Here is a 19985-nt window from a genome sequence, read left to right on the forward strand (position 1 = left end):
TGAGTCTAACCTCAAATTCAACCGGTTGATTTGATGGGTGCGCTCTGCGTGAATCAGTCAATGAGGGGCATTGCTCAGAGTTAGACGCTCCAGCGCAGTGGATTTGGATTTGAGGGCCTCAAGAAAAAACCGATTGCTATATATACTATTATGGGCTATAAAAAGCAGACGAAGTTTACGGCATATTTTTAAATCGTGCTTGCTTACATACATATACACAAAGATAAAAAGTGCATTTAAACACGTGGACGCGAAGGTAACGAGTAAATTAAACCTGAAAACAATTTGTTCAAACCATCGCGCACATGTCTGTCGGCAAACGGAGTGGAAATGGCAACATCGCCAATGCCAATGCCAATGCCGATGAGAGCCCAACAACGTCCAATGGACATGCAGTTGTAACTCGGACTGCTGCTGAGAGTGGGAACGTGGAGGCATCCGCTGCTGAAGATAACTCACTGGATGCCATTCTGGTGAGAATCGGGCAGTTTGGTCGATTTCAAATCATTAATTATGTGTTGTTATGTGTGCCGATGGTGTTCAATGCCTTCTTCTCGATCTCGTATGTGTTTACTGCCAGCACAGTGGTACACAGGTGAGTTGCCCCAACACCAACTCAATCTCCATCGCCATCTAAATGTGTTTGCCCTTAGATGCAATATAACGCAATGTGACAGCCCGAGCAGTTTGTATGAGGAGCCCTGGCTGAATTTCACCGTGCCCTATAAGAACTCAGCCTGGGACTCGTGCAACCGTTATGCGAGCCTGCCACCGGGAGGGAACACAGCTCCATTCAGCACTCCCTCGAGCGATATGTGTGCTGAAGAGTATTTTGATAATAGTACTGAGCACTGTGGCACTGATTTCAAATTCAGAGATGAAGAGAAAACCATTTCGACCGAGGTAAGTACTCAAACATACAAAATGATTAAACTAATTTTAATAAATCTATATATGCAAAATCAAATCAAATTTTGATGAATCTATCAACAAAATTTGTAGGGTTTTAATTTTAAAATAACCAAGTACTCATTACGCATAATTGTGAAATCATTACGAGATTGTTTTACCAATTATTTGAAATTAGTGAAAGTATTTCTATAACCTTGTGTTTTTATTTTGCCATAATAGCCATACTTTGGCTCCAAGGACAGCTTACCCCATTATTTAGAATCTATATTTCTAAAACGCAAGACTATGCTGTTTTTTAAATTCTATTGAGATTTTTCTAAAATTTCGAAAAACATGTATAATTTCCAGTACATTTTTTTTCTGTATACAGCATTCATACATTTTTGTTACTTGATAATAGAAGTTAAACCACTAAGCAGACAATTTATTGTCAGTATCGTCTGCTTAGTGGTTAAACAAGATTTCACATGTACAAGCGTATAATATATAATTTAATTTGAAATACTTACAATTTTATAGCCATTCGAACTCACAACGCTTCGTTTACGAATTGTTTGGTTCCCACACTACAGGGTCTCTCGGTTTTTTTTTGTATAAATAAGTGTCTTTATTTACACTTTTTAGAAGAATACAATAATAACAATAATAATGGTAAAGTAATTAAGATAGGATGAATGAATGATAAAGATTTAAAATATAAACAAATTTTTGATGTGTATATTCACAAAGCTTTATTTCGTGGATGGTTTTTACTACAAATTGGCTATTATTATACTATATTCTACTATAATATAGTACACTAAAAGCAAAACAAAAACGTTTACTTATCAACATCTTCCCTCTTTAGATTTGAGGTACATTTGCTAAACTTTCAATAATCAGCGCAGCGTAGTTGGAAAGTCAAACAAAAAGTATCAAGAGATGATTAAATTCTCTCGATTTTTGGGAAACACAAAATTCATTTAGTTCTGTGCACACACATTGTGTGTGCGTGTGTGTGTGTGTGTGTTAGTTGATGTGAGAGGAGCTCCGGCGGATAAGGGAAATTTGATGTTCAATACACACTTTCGTTTCTCAGATTTCTTATGTCTCTTGGAATGTGAATGATATTTATATTTAATTTAATAACTATATTATTAAATGCCTTAACTTTAATATCATTAAGTGAACTCTATTTATTTTTTCATTTCCATAGTTTGGCATCTTTTGCAAAGACGAATGGAAACTTTCGATGGTGGGCACCATAAACAACGTGGGACAGTTCGTAGGCATACCACTGGGAGGTTTCTTTGCAGACCGGTAAGTCGACCGTCCCATTTCAATTTGAATCTTGACACTAAGCGTATGTTTGTTCACTTAGATATGGACGTCGCACTATGCTGGCTATTGCTGGAGCTGTGAGTGCCGTCATGGGCATCATCCGTTCCCTGTCCAGCAATTACGCGATGTTTGTGTGCTTCGAATTTCTGGATATGGCTGTGGGCAGCACTCTGTTCCCCACGGCCTTTTTGCTGGCCATCGAGCTGGTTGGACCCAAGCGTCGTGTGGCGGCTGCCACAATCATCACCATCTTCTATGCAGTGGGTGAGGCACTTCTTGGCATTTTGGCATCGCAAGTGCAGAACTGGCGCTGGCTGCTGCGAGTCCTCTACGCGCCAGCCATTCTGCAAATTTTCTTCCTCTGGATTCTGCCGGAGAGTGTGCGCTGGCTGCTCAGCCAGGGTCAGGAGGAGCGAGCGGCATCCGTTCTGAAGCGGGCAGCACGCATCAACAAGCGTCCTCTGCCTGATCAACAGGTGGACGAGCTGCTGGTCAACAATCGCCATAAGCTGGAGCAGGCCAATGAGAGTCAGTATCCAATCATGCATGCAGTCCGCTTCTTCGCCTGGCGCATTACCAACTGTTGCTTCTGCTGGTTCACGCACACCCTGATTGCCCTTGGCCTGAGCTTGAACTCTGTGAATCTCGGCGGCAGCAAGTACAACAACTTCATGCTCAATGGCTTTGTGCAAATTCCCGGCCTGCTGCTGCCCCTCATCATCATGGATCGCATTGGCAGGCGATATTCGCTGTGTGCCTCAATGTTAATTTGCGCGATTTGCATGGGCGCCTCGGCAGCCATCAGATCAGGTAAGTCACCAAAATACCCTTTTTTGTATTTATTTATTTAATGTCAACTTAAGTCACAAAAAACATACAAGAAGTAAGAAAAATTGAAATTGAATGTGAGATTAAATTTAAAATTATATATATAAATTAAAAAATAGAAAATATTTATAAGATTTCTGGGGGTATTTAAATGCAAAATGGTCCAACATTTGTTGCGGGAATTGGGGGAAAAAATCAGACCAAAAATTGGGCGTTTAAAATTGAGTTCGTAATTGTAGAAATTGAGGACTCTGAATTGATTAAATGATAGAGCCTGTTTTAATCATTACAGAGTACTCGAAACGTTCATGCAAGGAATAATTTGTAGTACAAGAGAAAGTTGCAAAAAGTAACATGACGGTCTAAAGGGAATAGAAAAATTTATTTTATTCATAAAAATAAATAGTAATTTAACTACAAAAATAACACCTAGCGTAACACGACGATTAGTTAAGGAGGGGAGGTGAATAAGGAGCAGTCTGTGGGTGTAAGGAGACAGCAGACCCCAGTCAAAGCGACGAGGGCAAAAAATAAGAAACTCTTTTGCACAGATTCCAATCTACTTTGATGAATATGATGTTGCGGAGACCACACACAAGATCCATATTCCAGAATGGGACGTACAAGAGAAGTGAAAAGTATCCTAGTCATATAAGGGTCATAAAGGGTTTAAAATAATAAACGAGCCTGGGGAATGTTGAATAGAGTCGATATTCATATTTTTATTTAATCTTTAACTGATGGAGTTGTTGAGAATACATTAAAATGATCAAAAAATTTATTTATTTATTATATTCAAAGTAGACTAAAACTTCACAACATTTAAAAAGCTGATAAAAATAGAAATTTAAAATGAAAGTAACAAATTTAATAATATAAAATTTAAAATTAAAAGTTACATTCAAATTTAAACTGATAAAAAGAAAAATAATAATAATAATTCAATGTAACAATTTAATAAATTTGTAATGTAATGTAAAATGGTCCACCATTCTTTGGAAAAAAGAGAGTCGAATATCTCGACCTGTTAAGCACGCTCAGAGATTTCCCGGAGATATGTTAGTATATAAAATTTGATTAAAGTAAGAGAGAGTTTCACGAGAATACGTGAAATAAGGCATTGTAAGACCTACAGATATCATAGGCAATAGAAAGGCATATTTGGTCGACTAGGAATAGAACGTAGGAAAACCACTCCAACCACACTGGATGATTCTGAATGGACTCAATCAATGATCAATTGTTAGTTTTTATACTGATCAGCAGTATTCAGGAATAGGACGGATAAAGAAAACATGGACAAGTTTGGCGTTGAATGGGTCATTTAATTATTTTGACCAACTAATAATTCTAAAATACATTTCAATAAAAATAACATTTTATCATACTATTTAATATAAACAAATACAAAAAGTTTTCACATTATATTATTTTTTTTCATTTTAAATAACACGTTTTCTCTAAATTATTATTTTAGATGATTACGCTGGCTCGCTGACGCTCTTCTTAATTGGAAAGTTGGCTATAACGTGTAGCTTTCAGATTTTATACTTTTTTACTTCGGAGATCTTTCCCACCAATGTGCGGAATAGTCTGCTCTCTCTGTGCTCTATGGTGGGTCGCATCGGTTCTATGCTTGCTCCGCAAACACCCTTGTTGGTAAGTAGATCCCATTATGTCAATATAACCCATCTAAGGATGTTTGTATATTTTTAGGCTAAGTACTACGAGCATGCTCCTGCGATTTTATTTGCTACTTTTGCATTTGTCAGCGGTTTCCTGACGCTTGGTTTTCCAGAGACAGCAGACAAAGTGCTGCCCACAACGATGGAGGATGCCCGCGACTTGGATCTCAATCTGGCTCGTCAAGGGCGCACAGACGAAGACGAGGAGCAGGAGTCTCCTCGGAAAATGTGTTGATTAATTTGTTGGAAAGACCTGCACCGTTAGAATGCTTGCTAGCAATTGCTTTTTCCAAAGATTTGAATTTGTTGAGATTGTTGTAAGCTTGTTCTGTGCTTAGTATTAAGAAAATATCGATTTTATTGTCATACGAAATAGTTATTTTTTATAGTATTTTTTTAATATTTTTTTTATTGCATATAAAACGAAAAAGTCACAACTAGCTAAATATACAAAATAATTATTTTCTCTTGATGGTTTTAAATAACATGAAAAAGATATTTACGCTAGTATTATTTTATAACAACGCCAAAATAAGTACTCCTCTCGCTTAGTGAACTAAAACTAAACTTTATCTGCGTTCTACTTTGGTACAAATGTACCAAAAATTTTACTCATAAAAATTAAAATTCGAAGTAACGGAGCATTGCCTGAACTCATATAACCAGCCTGTACAATTTATAGATTTGATTTTCATCTGTACATTAATTATGCATCACATTAATATGTCTAAAACTTAAATTAATAAAAAAAATTTAATTGTTAGAAGGCCATCTAGCGGTCATTGCGAAAATATGTTCTCGTGCTATAGCGCCATCACTGGAAATGGAAGGGAGTTAACTGCGTAGCCAAGTTTAACACCATTTCAATTGACGGCCCAATGGTATGCTACATTATTTGCATCAGTTCATATACCCTGAATTGAACACAATCAATTTAAAACGATTCTGTTGTCCTATATATATTTTATAATGGTATTTTGTTGAAATTTATTTGCACTTCAATATATGCCTGGTATTTACCGATTTTTTAATAGCACGTATTAAATATATAACTTAATATATCGCTTGACTAATAATTTATGCATTATTTGCTTTTATATATTTTAAAACAAATTTGATTTAATGCAGTAATATTATTATTTTTGAAAACTTGAACCTGAAAACTTTTGTTGCACAATTAGTAACTGTCAATTGCATTTATTTTTCATATCTTATTTTAAATATATATATATATTTTTGTTTTTCTAAACACAATTCTTATAATAATAATGCTAGTAATAAAAAATTAATAATAATTATATTTATCATTGTAATAATAATATTAGTAATAAAATTAGTAATAAAAGCAATAAGTATGAAGTGTGCGTGGATAATAGAGTAGCCTACTTTACTAAGGCGGTTCTAAAGAGCTCTAAGCCCCTTTAATTTGTGCTAAATGTATTATCATCTTGACAGCACTTATTTTAATTATAGCTCTGAGGAAGTAAATAATTGCAATCTACTTGCGTTAATCAGTGCGACACTTTATAATGCTTCAAAAAACTCTTCTTCCGATGGGATTCCACACAACCTGCGCATAGTGTATCAATTTGCTATCAGCATTCAGATCATAAATTGTTATTAGTTGCAAGTACAAGAAACCGCCGTGTTAAAAAAGACAAGGGCAACGGGAAAACCTTGGAAAAATAAAGAATTAAATAATTGCAATTAAAAAATTCTAATTAAAAAAAATATATATATAAATATGTATATACAATGTATATAATAATTTATAAATATACAAAATTTCTTTTATTTGAATGTTGAAATTTTGAATACTTTTTTTTAATACTAAATATAAATATATATATCCATATTATTTTTTACTTTTGTTTTTTTTATTCCTAAATATTTTTTATTTGTTATATTATTATTAAAAAGTTTTCCAAGTTTCTTGGAAAATTCACTAAGGTCAGATTTTGTATGGGCAACCAAGCTGATGTGTCTTTTTAAAATACGAAATTCCTGCGCCCTTTCACAGAAAGTTGCAATTAACTGACGCTGGCCATAATTGATAAGCAGGGCGCACCTTGAATAGTCGGCCATCTATTGAATACTGCAAGTTCGAAGCAAATATTTAATTATTTGTTCTAGAATACATACATATGGACGAAGTTCACATGCAGCGTTAATGATTCAGTTTTATGTGAGATGAGAGTGTGTGCATTTAGTGGCAATTAATGCTGAGAGACAAGAGGTCTCCTTATCGGAAGAGTCTTGTTGACATGCTGTCAACTTACGCACCGCGATGATATCGCCGATTCGCAACTTTAACTTTGCCTCATCAATAATGGCCGAGAGTGCTGTGACTCAGTTGAAAGCTGTCAATGATTGTGGCCAGACATGAGTGCGGACTATGAGAGCAGCGACTATGTTTTGCGCAGCCGGTTAGTCTTTACTCAAGAGTCAAAGAGTTAATTATGAAAATTAATATCCTCAGCAAGGTGCGCGATAAGCCTTCGCTGTGGGACTCATTTCAAGATCCGCCAGCGAAGCGATCAAGTGGCTCCGATGCCGACTGGAAGAAGCTGCAGTTTTTCATCAAGCTCTTCAAGCTATTCACTTACATCTTTGTATGCGCCGTCGTCTTGGCCTCCAGCGTGGCAGCCAAGCTGACTTATCTCTATATGGCTGGTAATACGAATGGCGATGCCCAGGTGCGAGTCTGCAGCAAATACCGTAAGTCAAGGTCAAGAATAGAATATTATCTGCAAGGGTATACAAAATATTCGCTGGCATTGTTTGATGAGCATCACCTTTACTCTCATACAGTGCTACTCGATGGCCAAGTGATGGCCATGCCCAGCAAGCTGGAACAGATTGCTTGGGTCTGGGCCCTGATCTTTGCCTTTGCCGCACCGGAGCTGTTCACGTTTCTGCGCGCCATGCGCATCAGCATGTTCAAGCGCGAGCAGCGACCCAACGGACTGGAAGTGGTGTTGGTGAGTAAGGCCCGACTACACTCAGAAAAAAATCTAAATAAATTTGAGTAGTAAATCGCTATATTTTTGGCTTTATTATGCAGAAAGTATTTTATTTTCTAAAATGTTGAAAAAATATGTCTTATTTTCAATGTATTGTTTCCCATGTGTGGTGGCTTAGAAGTATTCTAATATTAGCTTTTTTATTACTTATATTTATTATGAATAATCATTAGTATTTTCAATTTTATATATAGACAAATATTGTTTATATATTGGTCGAATTTTTTCTAAACATTAGGGCTGGTACATCTAATTGTTAGAAATGCATTTCAAATAAATAGTAAATTTATATAAAAATAAAAAACAGTATTTTTGGGATTGTCAATTTTCTTTTTGTGTGATTTTATACAATTTAGGCCAACTTGTTTTCTGAGTGTAGTATTTATATTGATAGATTGATAAGCTCATTGGATTGTTGTTGTTATTGTTATTGCTAATCAGGTTACACTGTTTGAACTGTTGCATGTTGTTGGCCTGGCGCTGCTCACCTTTACCGTGCTGCCCCAATTGGATATGACGCGTGGAGCGATGTTGGGCTGCTGTGTGTGCTTTGTGCCGGCGCTTCTTAGTGAGTAACACACAGACACACACACATACACACAAACTATCAAGCATCAAATACCAACTTGCATCTTATCAGCCTCATTGTCGTGCGGACTGACAGCAATCAAATTGATTGCCTTGCGCTCTCCGTTTAACATTATTGTTATTATTATTATTATTGGTATGACTTTGTTTTGCAGACCTACTCACTGGCACTCGTCTGCATTGGAAGTCAGGGGACATTGTTGTATATGGTGCCTCAATTGTGGCAGCGTTATCATTGGGCAGCGTCTTCCTCATTTGGCCAGCCATGTCCACGCAGCTCGAGTTGCAGTTGCTGGCAATACCTTTGATATTGGTCTCGTTTCGCTGGTGGGAGAACTTTGCCAATAAGCACGCAGCGATTGGTGAGTCAACTGATTTTGATTTTGTTTTCAAGACTATATAGCACAATGAAGTTTAACGTTTAATGTGCCCTTTGTATGGACTTTGGAAATTATTCCATGTACATATTACAACAGATAAGAATGTTATAGTAGAGTAAACTGGACAAGGAGATACACCGAACGCAAGTATTTACCGTCTTAGATATTCAACCTATTTATATGAAATGGATTCAAGTGAAATTTATAAAATTAAATAGACTTTATCTGCGTCTGGTCTACGAGTCGATATAGGTATCCGTCTGTCCTTCTCTCTGGCTGCCTTCCATCCTTCTGTCCTAATTAAATTCACTGCGATTTGAACTTGGGTATATGGCATGTGCTGGTCTGTTGCTCCTGTCCAGCGCACTCATACTTCTGTTTTAAAATCTATTTAATTTAGAGTTTTAGTCTGTTTCGGAAGTAAGTGAGCAGAAAAAAGGTTGTTTGGATAATTCGCTCTCCAAACTCGGAATATGGGAAAAGCAGCTAAAAGCAACTTTTTTTTGTTTGCCATCCTTCAATGTTTAAGCTCGCTTTCGAAGATCAATATAAAAATTGATTAAGTTTTGTATGTATTTGCTTTCTTTTTGCCACCTAGCAAGATTAAAGGGGCAGTTGCTTCAATGATTGGTTAAAACTTTATTTTGGCGTGGAATCAACTGTGTATAGAAAATTGACTCGACTATTAAACCATCAACTTTAATTAAAGGTTTTTGTTGGTGGTGTTAATTAATTAAATTACATTTTGTGCGTTGCTAACTTATTTAAATTTAAATTTATAAATATAAATACACTCAGAAAAAAATTCGACCTGAAATTTAGAAAATCGACTTAAAATTAAAATACATTTTTGCTCTAGGTTTTCAGAAATGTTTTCTGAATATACGAAAAGGATTCTTAACATTGGAAAGTCATTTATTATGTACCTATTTTAGAAGCTCATTCCTAATTATATTTCTTAACATCTATCTTTTCTATACACTATCTAAAATATTGCAATATATGAAATCTAAAAGGAAAAATGTTCATTAACAATATAATTCGCAAAAGAGGTAATAAGAAACAAATTTGACCTAAATTTTAAAAATATGTACCCTGAAATTAATAAGAGAAAACCTCGGGTTTTTAGAAAAATACTTTTCAATAATAAGGTGAGTTATCTTCGGAAATACCATGTTTATTTCTTAATGTGTGTTTGAACACCCTAAACTAGACTAGACTAAACAATAAATCGTATAGCTTATCTAGTTGATTAGCCCTTATATCTAGCAGTACTTAGTGAGTCTACAGGGTGTTAAGACAGATTGTTCTAGTTACACAATACCATTAAAACAGTTAATTAATTGATTCCGTTGATCCATTCGCAGCCTACATTATACGCACTATAAGGTGCACACGCTCCCGTTACCACACCTATCTGTATTTGGCGCCTCTGAAAATTGTGGTCTTTGGACTGATGGGTTTTCTGTTGCATGGCGAGAGCTTTATCGAGTATTTCACACTGTTTTTCAAGGCGTGGCAAGCGCATGCCATAACACTAACGGTATGTAAAAAGCTCATTAGGTTGAGATGTGTTTGCGTTGTTGTTGTTGCTGTTGTTGTTGTTGCTGTTCTTGTTGTTGCTGTTGTTGTTGTTGCTGTTGTTGCTTTGACTTTGAGTTTGACTGTCGAAATTCCAGCACTGGGATGGCTTGCAAGATACGGTTAATTTGGCACACGCGTCCAACAATGGCAGCTCGTTAATCAAATCCTCACCAAGAGCCCAATATACGCTCCAGTCGAATAGCAGAGCCGTCATTTACGCGGTCCTGCTGCAAGTTGGCGCTGCGTATTTGTGCCACATTTTCGGCAAGTTTGCGTGCAAGATAAAAATACAGCATTTCAGCTATGCGCTGCCGCTCAGTTTGGCAACGCCAGTTACCGTTGCTGTGGCCACGATTCTGGCACAAATGCGTGCCTCGAATATCTGCTGGCTGCACGGCCTAATCCCTGACTACCTGACGCTGCAGGCACTGGGAGAGAATCTGGAGGAGCTGGGAACTCGCAGCCTGGAATATGCCCTGTGGCTGTGGCCACTCTGGTTGCTGGCACAGATTTGGACTTGCCTGCACATCTGGCGGCCGAGAAATGATCGGAATGCACCCACCGAGAAGCTGTATGTGTGTCCCTGGTACTGTGGCTTGCTGGTGGACCAGTGCTCCATAATGAATCGACGCATTCTCGACTGGAGCGATGAGTACTTCGCCATCAAGGTGGGTAACGAGGTGGAGTACCCTTACTCTGCCCAGGCAGCAACTAATTGCGCATGACGTTGGCAAATGTGTGACTTGAAGTTCATGTTAATGAATTATTGTAATCAGGCATTAACATCAATCATCCAGCCAACTTGGAGGCGTTTGCAGTTATGCTGCCTCTCATTATTAGGGCGGTATCCCCCGGCCACGGCCACGCCCTCACACACTCCCATTCCCATTCCCATTCCCATTCCCATTGCCATTCGCACTACCAGGTCTACGTCTACGTCTCAGCTCCGTTCCTCAATCTCTCAATCTCACATATATTTGCGCAGGACTCTTTGACTGTGTCGTGTTTCGCTTCGAATGTCAGGCAATGTAATTAAGTTAAATGACGGGGAAACTGCAAAGTTTGGGGGAAAATATTTTGTGTGCTCTTTGTAGGTGCCTGCCCCTGTTCCTGTTCCTGTCTCTGTTTACATATATGAATGTATTCACACATTTACAGTGAAATTTTCGTGGCGTAGGTTTTCGTCAATGCGAACTTAATTAAAAGTGTTACAATTTTGCCTCCCTGCGGTTCAGAAGGAATTTTTGTTAGTTGTCAAAGGGGTTGGCTCCAAAGGGTACCACAAATGGGCAAAACTAATTAAAATAAAGTCGCATATGATGATTTTTGAGATTGTTAATTATAATTATAGCGAATTATGTATTTGAAAGGGTTGTAACGCTTTAAGCGCATCAAGAATGTAGTTTTGGCATGTGGAATTGAATAGTTTGGTTGATAATCAACAAATTTCGAATGTTTGCTTAAGGATTAGAAATGTAGCTACACTTCTAGATAAAGTTAGAGATATTGTTTTGTTTGTGTTTTGCCTTATTAGAATTTACAGACGTTCAGAGTGCACATAATATGCGATCTTATGTCAGGATATTAATTAAAATAAATATTAGAAAACCGAGAACAGATTACTTACAAACTTTATATTCATTATTTTGCATCTATATTTGTCTAAAGATGCCTTACAATTAATAAAAGACAAGAATTCAAACTGGACTCAGAAATAAAATTCGGATTGAAAATCTTCTGGTTTTAGAAATAATTTTTAAACATACGAAAAGAAATTAAAATAATATAATAAATATTTATAAAAATAAATGTAAGCTCTTATTTTAGAAACAATAGTTTTTAAATTGCTCTGCTCGTAGACATTTGCTTTCTTATTAATAAGGTGACTTAAACTTATCGCCACAAGTATGGCGATTTTCAAGGCGATTATTTGTGTGGTAGTTAAGTAATTGAGTAATTCATTATTCTTCGATATCTGCAGAGAAGATATGAAGTTTAACGCTGAACCCGTTGACCTGATTGTTGGCAGACATAATGAAATTTAGGATGACTTATGCGCAAGGGATAAATGTAAATAAATTTAAGAGTTTGTGGAGCGAAAAGTTCTCGGCTCTCAAATTTATGTGTGTTTTTCTTCTTTCTTTTTTTAATGCGCGAAGAGAAATCTCTTGGCAAATATTTTGTCCTGTGAATACTGCATATATTTTCAAATAAACATATATTTCTGCATACACACACAGAGCGACTTGACGGAACCAAGAGATCCTGTTTTGGCGCTGGCATCCGACATAAATGCCAGTCGGGATATACAGGAGGCGGACAAAATACCGCAACTGATTGTCTGTGCAACAATGTGGCATGAGACCGAGGATGAGATGATGGAATTTCTGAAATCAATTGTACGCTTGGATGAGGATCAATGCGCACGACGAATGGCAAAAACGCATCTAAACGGCGGCAAAGCGGATGATGAATACTATGAATTGGAAAGTATGTAAATATATAAAGTGCAACTGTTTTGCATCTTCAGAGAAACTTTGCATAAGCAAGGACTCCCATTACTTTCGAGTGTCCTGCTGTCGTCGCATTGATATGCATATTAAAAATGTATTTGCTAACAACAAAAAAAAAAAAGGCTGCCAAATTCGAAATTTGTGCCAGCCAAATGCGGTGCTGCATAAAAGCTTGCTTGCTATAGATTTGTACACTATTTGTAGTATTTGGCGTCTTCATTTTCTTGCATTCAGTTGCCAAAATGGCGTCCAGCCAAAAGTTGAGAAGCCAGACAGTATGGGCCATAAATTTGCCCAGTCTTTGTTTGACAAGCTTACGACTACTTACGCAGTCAAATCTCTCTCCATCTCTATCTCTCACTCTCTCACGCTCTCTCTGTCTCTTTCTATCTGCTTCACACCTGTAGCGAACATTTTCTTCGACGATGCTTTTGTGCTGGACGAGCAGCATTGCAAGAACAAAAGGAACCCGCCACTAAACGAATATGTGAAGACATTGACACGCACCATTGACAAGGCGGCCTTCGAGATTTATGGCGTTATTATTAAAATCAAGCCGCCATTGAAGATTGAGACACCGTATGGCGGTCGCCTGGTCTGGACACTGCCCGGACGCACCAAAATGGTCGCCCACTTGAAGAACAAGGACAAAGTGCGGCACAAGAAGCGCTGGTCCCAGGTCATGTATATGTACTATCTTCTCGGATTCCGCATCATGGAAACGGAGCAATTGTCGGCAAGGCGCAAAGCGGTGATTGCGGAGAACACATTTCTGCTGGCCCTCGATGGGGATATCGATTTTCAGCCGCGAGCCGTGCAACTGCTCATTGACCGCATGAAGGCGATTGATGAGCTGGGCGCCGCCTGCGGTCGCATTCATCCGGTGGGCCGTGGACCGATGGTGTGGTATCAGAAATTCGAGTATGCGATTGGACACTGGCTGCAGAAGGCCACGGAGCATGTGATTGGTTGTGTTCTCTGCAGCCCCGGCTGCTTCAGTCTGTTCCGGGCCAGTGCTCTCATGGAGAACAGCGTGATGAAGCGTTACACTCTTGTCAGCTCGGAGGCCATGAAGATGGTGCAATACGATCAGGGCGAGGACCGTTGGCTCTGCACTTTGCTGCTGAAGCAGGGTTCCCGGGTGGAGTACTGCGCTGCCTCGGATGCATTTACCCATTCGCCGGAGTATTTTAATGAGTTCTACAATCAGCGCAGACGCTGGGTGCCCTCAACGATTGCCAACATCTTCGATATACTCGGCGATGCCAGAACTGTGGTGAAGAAGAACAATTCGATATCCACGTTGTACATCATGTATCAGGCCATGCTCATGATTGGCACCGTCCTCGGACCGGGCACCATATTTCTGATGATGGTCGGCGCATTGGTAGCCGTCTTTAGCATAAATATTTGGACGGCTTTCCTCTGGAACTTCTTTCCCATTCTGCTCTTCATTCTGAGCTGCGTTTATCTCAAGCAGAAATTCCAGTTGCTTATCGCGTTTGTGGTCAGTGCTCTCTATTGTCTCGTCATGATGGCTGTCCTCATCGGCATCATTGTTCAAATGCTAGAGGATGGTCCCCTGGCGCCTGCCTCCCTCTTCTTTCTTCTCGTTGCCGTTCAAATCACCATCTCAGGTAAGCCATTTAGTTCAATTAAAGTAAGCAAGAACGCTTATCGTAGGCAAGCCGCAGATTAAAGATCCTTGTAGATCGGAGTTAATCGGCTGGCATTTAATTTTTAGTTCGAAGTCTTCAAAATAGAGTACCACTTTTCAAATGTGCACTTATAGTTATGTAGTTATATATTAACATAAGCTGCCGTACAATGTCTTTGCCTTTAATCTACCAGGTATATTCACATTTGTTTCAGGCTTTTCTTCGCATCATTTTATTTGAACAGCCAACCAATTTCTGTATAGATTTTTCCATGTAGTGTTTTTTACGACTAAGTTGTATTTACCATTTTGGATTTATTTTAAATGTAATTATCGAAATAATATCATTTAAAATTCAGCATTTGAAAAATTGCAATATTTTTATGGTTTTCTCATCAGTAAGAAAACATGTTGTAGTAATACGCATTTTTATTCAGCTTATGAGATATGTATATTGATGGATATCGAAATTGTACAAGTTTGCAAGCCAAATGTTTCTAAGCAGTATACGAGTATTGCTAAGCAAAATTATTACAATTTATTATTATTAATAATACCGCAGAAACGATAAAAAATTGTGTTTTTTTTTGCATACTCTGTTACAGAAGAGAGATATTTCTGTCCGTATGCACAACTTGTTTTTGACTCACTTGAGGCAGTTGATAGATTTAAATTAACAAAATCAGCTTTAAATCTGTAAAAATAAGTACATTTAAAATTTGCCATTAATCTTACCTTTATTTAATAAATGTTATATTTTTTTTAAGCCCTCATGCATCCTCAAGAGTTTATGGCTTTGTTTTGCGGTGTCATCTATTACATAACAATACCCTCGATGTACATGTTGCTGATGATCTTCTCAGTTTTTAACATGAATGATGTCACCTGGGGCACTCGGGAGGCGCCCGTGCTGAAGGACGCTGACGATGAGTCCAATGAGAATGATCACGATAACTATTTGCCAGGGTGGTTAAATGATCCGCTACTCATCGAATCGGAGCTGGGTGAGATATCACTGTTGGAGCAACGTTTTTGGAAGGATATGATTCGGCAATATCTGAAGCCACTGGAGCTGAGCAAGGAGCAGAAGCAAACTATGGCCGATGATCTAAGCGAGCTGCGAAATATGGTTGCCTTTGCCTTTGTCATGGTTAATGCAATATTTGTGCTGATTGTGTTCCTGCTGCAGCTGAAGAAGGAGTTTTTGCATCTAAAGTGGCCCATCGATCCCACAGATTTTGTGTCCTTCGATCGCGACAATCTGCAGGTGGGCATTTACAGGCAGTACAAGGAACTGGATCCCATTGGCCTGTGCTTTGTCATATTCTTTGGCTTTATATTGGTCATACAGTTTATAGCAATGTTCTTCCATCGCTTTGGGACAATGTCCCAGCTCTTGGCCGCCACCCAACTGGACTGGTTTCGTTCCAATGGACAGCTGAGTGACGAGGATGCCGCCCTCGAGCTGAATGGCAATGCTGTCCATATAGCTCGACGCTTGCAGCGACCTCGGCGATTGTTTGATGATGATGACGATGACGACGAGGATGGGCATCATCATTACGATGAGCTGGAGTTGGGGCAGGAACGTGAGAGTATGGTCCGTCGCCAGACCATTTTCCGGCTGCATGAGGAGCGTAACAAGGAGCATAGCGACTACAGCGATCTGGTTAGGAACTTTGAGAAGCGATTCTTCAGCGAGGATGACCTGAACATGAAGAATCTGCATTTGAGCCGCAAATCGATTAAACTCTTCCAGGAGCGTCGCTCTGTCGCCAAGGTCAACGCAGCTGCCACGCCCAGTGGCACGCCCACTCCGAAGAGGGGCAAGCGACCGCCTCTTGCACCCCTGAATGCGAAAAAAGTCAGTTTCAGCAACACCACCATGCAAATGTACAATAATGGTGGCTACGAGACCAGTGAATTCTAGCATTCAAGTATTACGTGTTATACAATGTGAATCTTTTAACTATCTGTGCATCCCACGTAACTACATACTACTAACTATGCAATTCTGTAACCTTAAAAGCCCTGTGGCAAAAAAATATAATTAATTGCAATTTAACTCAAGTGGTCGTCAGCGAAGCTTACTTCCACAAGGACGTCTTGCGGCTCATTAGCATAATTACAAGATGGGGTCCATCGGGGGGTGTATGGGGCAGAATGGGAGGGAGGAAAAGGGGAAGGCGTGATGACAGGGTTCTGTCATTCATCAGTGTCGCCATGACGGTGGCTTCAGTTAAGTGCTCTTCCACTGCGCTTTTTGCGCTAAGCCAAGCCAAGCCAAGCCAAGCAGCAAGTTCGCCCCTCCGGCTGCGAAATCCGAAATGCAAATCAAAGTGTCATTAGCATGGATTTGATGGAGTTTCTGCTGCAATGCACAACTTTTTGCTGCCTTCTGTCTTAAGCGCACTTGTGGGTGTGTGTATGTGTGTGGGTGGGTGTCTTCTTTAGCCTAGGTGTCGATATAGCTGTTTTGTAAGTGAATATTCTTGGTTCATTTTTTTGGAGTCAGCCCACAATAACAGATGGAAAAAAATCAACTGTGCCAATGCGCATACATTAAAAGCAGTTGCAACTTGTGGCACAACATTGCAAAAATAAAAGAGAAGACTTGTTACAGCTGAATTCACTTACCGTGCCAAACTTGGGAGATGGACTCGGTGAAGCTGAAATGAATTCGAGGTAAAATAGTTGCCATGTAAACGTCGAATTTTAAATACACTTAGATTGTTCCAACGAGTCGGTAGAACATAAGCCGAAGTTGCCCTGATCGATCATATGGCGGCTATATGCAAAAGAAAAGAAGAAGTGTAACAACTGGTTACAAAAACTAGCATCTGGCTCAATCCGCATAGTTTTTTAATATCTGAAAACTTGAGATATTATATTTAAAAACAACTAAGAATGAGCTCGACTACAATGCACCCGGAACCTAGTTGTTAAATATGTTATAGTCTTATTGGCAAGTTTCTCTTTAAAACGTTTTGCACCTAAATGTGAGCAGGTGTGCAAGTGCATTCATGTCTTATAGCAACCACAGCACAGGCACAAAAAACGAATCCAGCGCATGTTTTTATGCACAAGCCCGAAGTGGCCCCCAAACTGACTGTCGACAAACAAGTGAATATTCATAAATACATACATACATACATACGTACATGCAATCGTAACTGGGTAACGGGGCTTTGACGAATACACACAAAAACATATTTACGCACGCTCCGAATATCATGTCATCTCTTTCTCTTCTCTTTCTTTCTTTTTCTTACACATGCGCTCGCATATTTATGCATACAGAAAATGCTTGCAGCTGCTGATACTCATTTGTATCTCATGATCGATAGGAGCATATACTTTCGACTATAACTTGGGTGTTTCTTAACTGATCTTGATGCAATTTGCGAAGTTCATCAATAATATTCATGTGTATATTCTTTAATTAGAAGATTCTGCCTTTAAAATTTGGGTATTTTTTGTTATCGGAAATCGGAACGGAGGCAGTTAAAAAATAGTTATCAGATAAAGAAAACTTGATCTGCGCCGGGTATACGAGAATCCATATTCCAAATTTGAAGTCTTTATGGATGGACGGACCGACGGACGGACGAACATGGCTATATCGACTCGGTTGTAGATCCTGATCAAGAATATATGTACTTCGAGAGGTCGGAGATACTTCCTTCTGCCTGTTACATACATTTGCACAAAACCATAATACCCTTTTTACCGTTTTTCAATGGGTTCAGGGTATAAAAAGGCGACCTAAGCTGAAAATGTAATTTCATCGATTAAGTAAATTAAAAGTCTGAGTAAACAAGAATAAGAAATTTCGAAATGAATTAAACATGTTGTACATTAAAATGAACCAATAAAAATAAGTGTACACAATATACGCAAAAAAGGATATAAGAGATAAAGGATGAAAAAGTTTCTTTTCAGATTGAAAAACTTTGTATTTAGAATTATCTTAATTTATTGCTTATATCTTAAAAATCTGCGTGGGTAAAACATTTTTCTGCGGCAATCAATAGGGTACAAAAATGTGGAATTCAGAGGTATTGAGAGGAATTTGAATTTGCAATATAAAATGAAGTAGTTAAATTAAAATTCACTTACTTAATTGAATAAGGAAATATGTAGTTTATTAAAATATTTAATACAAAACATATATAGTAGATGACAGAAGTAAATTGCAACACGTTCAAATTCTGTTGCCACAAATCTGGCAATTTGTTAAAAAAATAATAACGATCCTTTTGGCCAATCAATTAGCTGGCCGCAGTCAAAGCCAACGCACAAAAATGCACTGGGGCATGAAGACAAAGTAAAAAAGCAGTATTTTTCAAATTTCAATGCGTGGTTTGCCTTTGTAGATGAATCGTTGACTAGTTTCAATTACAGTTCATTCATGTGACCTATTTTAAATGTAAGCATAAGAAGGAAACCAAAGAGACACTATTTCATTGCACATACTTAGTATTGTTTTGTTGAGTTCAAGCCACAGGCAAAAATATATTTAACATTTATTCATATTTATGGATAGTCACATTTCTTGCGCAACAAAACCCGCTCAGCGGACACATAAAACAAAGTGGCACGGAAACGGCAGCGGCACATAAAATACAAAATTCGATTGAAAAACTTTGCAACAATTTTTTGTACTGCTGTGCTTGGCATTTGTACAGTAAACCCAACAGCTATGCAACCGGCAGGCATGTACATAATTTTGCACTTATCTGACCCCAGGCCGTTGGCTCTGGGGTGCAGTGGTTCAGTGTTGCTCTTGTTATAGTATTTTATGGGTTTCCTATGCATTTACAATTTCAATCCAGGCCAGGACAGCGGCCAGGACACGACGGGACACGCAAACAGTCAAAGCAAGAACAAAACTTTTGTTTCTGCTTTTCTAATTTTTAATGTCATTTAATTATGAAAATAATTCTGAGTTGATCGCTCGCTGGCTCAGTGGCTGGCAAACAGCTTTCCCCAACTTGTCCAACTTGTTCTGTTTGCCACTGGTGCTCATGTTCCAGTTGTTGTTTGTGTAAAAATAATTAAATGAAAGCTGCAGGATATTTGCGCACAATGTGCACTGATTGTGTGCCGTGTCCTGTTGCCAGCAATGCACCCTCATTGCCCTCTGGCGTTGTTCTCGTGCAGTCTAGCATATTTTGACCTGCCTGTCAGTTGGCTTAAATAGTTCACTTCTACAACCCTTAAAGGTCAAACATTGTTATTTCCATTACAAGCTGTAATTAATTTTGTAATATTTTTTTTTGCGTGTGTTGGTGAGGTGTTTTTTCGTTTGAGTGGCATTTACTAAAAAAATGTCCGATTATCACAATTTCATTTAATTATCTGATATGTCATTTGTAATGGCTAACTAATTTTTAATTAAAAGTGCTCACAAAGCTAGTATATGCATTGCAAATCAAGTATCTATTTGGTTGAGGACACCCATAAAATTATATTTATTACTTAATTAAAATATT

General features: G+C 38.3%; 2 protein-coding genes across 2 annotated transcripts; both read left to right on the forward strand.

Moving 5' to 3' along the window:
- Nucleotides 1–55: 55 nt before the first annotated feature.
- Nucleotides 56–5205, forward strand: LOC6558834 (organic cation transporter protein). Its single transcript, XM_001985527.2, has 6 exons — nucleotides 56–595; nucleotides 654–903; nucleotides 2108–2211; nucleotides 2273–3042; nucleotides 4538–4719; nucleotides 4777–5205. Exons 1-6 carry the CDS (start codon nucleotides 306–308, stop codon nucleotides 4978–4980), a joined length of 1800 nt encoding a protein of 599 aa, XP_001985563.1. The 5' UTR covers nucleotides 56–305; the 3' UTR covers nucleotides 4981–5205.
- A 1922-nt stretch (nucleotides 5206–7127) lies between these two features.
- On the forward strand, nucleotides 7128–16540 carry LOC6557301 (chitin synthase chs-2). Its single transcript, XM_001985526.2, has 10 exons — nucleotides 7128–7171; nucleotides 7225–7463; nucleotides 7557–7726; nucleotides 8210–8336; nucleotides 8512–8718; nucleotides 10104–10279; nucleotides 10416–10988; nucleotides 12561–12810; nucleotides 13241–14470; nucleotides 15258–16540. Exons 1-10 carry the CDS (start codon nucleotides 7128–7130, stop codon nucleotides 16418–16420), a joined length of 4179 nt encoding a protein of 1392 aa, XP_001985562.1. The 3' UTR covers nucleotides 16421–16540.
- The last annotated feature ends 3445 nt before the right edge of the window (nucleotides 16541–19985 follow it).

This window comes from Drosophila grimshawi, unplaced genomic scaffold, assembly GCF_018153295.1.
Source record: "Drosophila grimshawi isolate 15287-2541.00 unplaced genomic scaffold, ASM1815329v1 contig_44, whole genome shotgun sequence".
Lineage (NCBI taxonomy): Eukaryota > Metazoa > Arthropoda > Insecta > Diptera > Drosophilidae > Drosophila > Drosophila grimshawi.